This window comes from Diachasma alloeum, unplaced genomic scaffold, assembly GCF_001412515.2.
Source record: "Diachasma alloeum isolate Michigan unplaced genomic scaffold, Dall2.0 Dall_scaffold_78917, whole genome shotgun sequence".
In the NCBI taxonomy this organism is placed as follows: Eukaryota; Metazoa; Arthropoda; class Insecta; order Hymenoptera; family Braconidae; genus Diachasma; species Diachasma alloeum.
Window position 1 is genome coordinate 105,602 of NW_021683652.1, and position 3,431 is coordinate 109,032.

The following is a 3,431-nucleotide window of genomic DNA, read 5'->3' on the forward strand; positions in this document are numbered from 1 at the left end:
CAGCTCTCAGAGCTCATCTGTTCAAGATGAAACTTGCAGAACAAGAAGACTGCAGACTGTGCGGAGGCGATAAGGAGGGCGTCATCCACATTTTATGTGAATGCCCCCTATTAGCACTCCGTCGCTATAAAATCTGGGGCCAGGCTTTCCTGAAACCAGAGGACTTACAACAAGCGGCTGTCACCAGCCTTATTAGCCTAGTGAGAAACACAGGGCTGGGGCTGTGTGACTGACCGAAACTAAGGCGGAAGTTACAAAAGATCGTATGATTTAGGTGACTCTGGGCGCTTTAAGTGACCAGCCGCACTTTTTTTTATTCTTCTATCTAAATCCAATAGGAGACGAAGTTCTCTACCAAACATCAACATGGCTGGAGAAAATTCGGTTGTTTGATGTTTGGATGAGCGATAGGCTAGTAAAAATAGTGGGAGCCACCTGTCCCAATCACGTTGATTATCATCAACAAACTTCGCGAGATAATTCAGGATTGTTTTATTAAGACGCTCAACTATGCCATTTGATTGAGGTCGGAGTGGAGTCGTTCGAGTTTTATGAATACCGAAGAGGCACATCAAATCATTGAAAATAACAGATTCGAAATTTCGACCCTGATCTGAATGGATTTCAAGTAGTATCCCGAAACGAGAGACTACATGAACCATTAGTGCTTCGACAATTGTAGCGGCTTGGTGGTCCGGAATGGCAATAGCCTCGGGCCAACGTGAGAAATAATCGGGAACGACTAATATATGCCGATTATTACAGGTAGATTTCGGTAGTAGTCCATTCGGGGAGCCCAACGTTGTATGTTCGGTTTTCCACCGAATTGTTTTTCGCACACACGCACACTCACGCACACTCGCTCCTCTCGCATGCTTGCATGGCTTCTCAGGACTGACCTGCGCAACCGACTGAACTGACCAGTGGCCTCTCACCTCTGACACTTGAGGCGCCACTTGATGGACAGGTGTCCAGCGAACGCCCCCATTTAAATTGGGGCACTCTTGGACCCACAATGATCGACACCTGCCACCTTGCGGTCTTTCAATCGGCCTCATTTGCATATCGGCCATCGTACAGTATATATCACTTTTCCGCGAAGTCGCTGTTTTGCTCAATTTCTTAGAACTAATTGCTCTGCGCTATCTAAATTCTGTGAACTGCATTTATTTAATAATTTTGTGACCCGCGCATTTGTTTGACCATCTCGTTAATTATAGTTAAAGCTAGCACGTGTAAATAATTGACTTTTTCATAATTAAATTGACTATTGTGACCAACGTGCACGTGTTGTGTTTTCTGGACCTTCTCGCGCTCCCGTAGAAATCCATCGTTTTTTTGCCCATCGCTCAAAAATATTTCCGAAACCAGATCCGAGCTCAAACATTTTGGTCCTTCGAGCCGGATAGGTGGAATATTTTTCGGTTTTTTCTGTGTTTTTTCGCGGCATTCATGTTTTTCGCGGGAGTACGGGGACGCCAGTGCAGTGCCGTAACACCTGATCGGAGGGCCCCGCACCAGTGGTCTTACTTACCAGGTACGTGTCGATCCCGCTCATCGCCCCACCCCTGGATACTCCGTCTTCAGGGCCGTATCTCCAGCACTGAAGGCCCGTTTCAGAATTTCCGCTCATCAGGACCGTATCAGCGTCACTCCAGGCCTACTCCAGGAATTATTGACCACCTTTGGGTATCTTGGATCATCGGAAAGCCCTAACGACCTACCTCAGGGTGTTACGGACCTGCGCTGAAGGAGGTGGATTATCGTGCAGCTCGCTCAAAAAGGGAAGTCAAATTAATTATAATTTTTTGCGCTTCTCTGGGGTTTTGCTGATTTTTCCTCAAGTTCGGCTGCATGTGATTTTTTTTTTTCTCGATTTAACGCTTTTTGGATCTGCGCTGGAGTTTTGGGCTACGCTTTGTTTTTCGCATATTGCTTTTTCTTGCTGTTTGACCTGCGTTCTGGGCTCTTTGTTTATTTTTGAACATCTCTCCTGGCACGTTCGCTTATTGTTTCTTTTTTAGTTTTTCGCAGCAGTCGATCGAGGTTGTGGTTTTTCTTGTTGGTTTTCTTTCTCTTTTTGTTGACAATTCCACAAGATGGCAACTCTCGAAGCGCTGATCTCGCTGCAGATGACACGTGCATCCTTCATCAAAGGCATTTACACGGAGTCACAGGAGGAGAGCATCCAGCAGTTTGGAGTGACGGCTCTGGATTCCAAGCTCGTCATGCTGGAAATGTATTGNTTTTTTAGTTTTTCGCAGCAGTTGATCGAGGTTGTGGTTTTTCTTGTTGGTTTTCTTTCTTTTTTTGTTGACAATTCCACAAGATGGCAACTCTCGAAGCGCTGATCTCGCTGCAGATGACACGTGCATCCTTCATCGAAGGCATTTACACGGAGTCACAGGAGGAGAGCATCCAGCAGTTCGGCGTGACGGCTCTGGATTCCAAGCTCATCATGCTGGAAACGTATTGGGCGAAGCTGGAAGCGTCCCATGAGAAACTCGTCGGCCAGAAGATCGAGAATTTGACCTCTCTCGATTATTTTAAGAATCAGGTCTTCGATGTCGCACTTAAGCATTACGCTTCAGGTAGAGTAGCGCTGCTGCAGCCGTTGGAGAAGAAGGGGGCTCCTAACCTCAACCAATCGGTTCGAGTTCCTGGCGAAGCGCAACTACAAAGTTCAACGCGCAGAGCTCTTCCGGAGATTGAGTTGCCGAAGTTCTCTGGAGTGTATAAGGAGTGGAGGCCATGGAGAGACCTTTTCCATTCGCTGGTCGGGAATAATCTGGAGATTCCTGGAGTCGAGCGAATGCACTACCTCCGTCTCTGTCTCTCCAATGAACCGTTGAAGCTCATCTCTAATTTGCCCGTCTCTGAAGATTCCTTCGGCATCGCATGGAGAATCTTGGTCGATCGATACGAGAACAAGCGCTTATTGATTACAGCTCACCTTGACCAGCTTCTCAATCCTGCTCCAATGAAGACGCACGGTGCCTCAGACCTTAATTTATTGACGAGCTCCGTTTCTGAGGCACTCAGCGCGCTCAAAGCACTGGATCAGCCAATCAGATCATTGGGGTCCAATCGTCGTCCACGTGCTCACTCGTCGCTTATCAAACAAGCTTCGTGAGGCATGGGAAAATAAAATTGGAGCCTCGACTGAGTATCCGACGCTTGAACATCTCCTCGATTTCCTACAAGGTCGTTCACGAGCCATGGAGACCTTGGAGGTTGGGTCTTCGGTGCACACATCGAACGACGCTTCTCGTCCTTCGCAGCCCAGCGTCCAGACTCGTTCGATGACCAAGAGTAGTGCCAAGGTCAATCAAGCCTCGGTGGCTTCGCATGCGCAGCAGTCAGCCCAGAAATCTCCCAGTCCAGCGCAAATACAGTCCACAAAGTCGACGTCCTGGGCCGACGCGGGTTAG

At 47.9% G+C, this 3,431-nt stretch overlaps 1 protein-coding gene across 1 annotated transcript; it reads left to right on the forward strand.

The window, feature by feature from the left end:
* Positions 1-2,329: 2,329 nt before the first annotated feature.
* On the forward strand, positions 2,330-3,133 carry LOC107047952. Its single transcript, XM_015270885.1, has one exon. It carries the CDS (start codon positions 2,330-2,332, stop codon positions 3,131-3,133), a length of 804 nt encoding a protein of 267 aa, XP_015126371.1.
* Positions 3,134-3,431: the final 298 nt, after the last annotated feature.

What these genes read in the sequence shown, in the direction of transcription:
- LOC107047952 (XM_015270885.1), top strand. Translation starts at nt 2,330, where the DNA reads ATGGCAACTCTCGAAGCGCTGATCTCGCTGCAGATGACACGTGCATCC.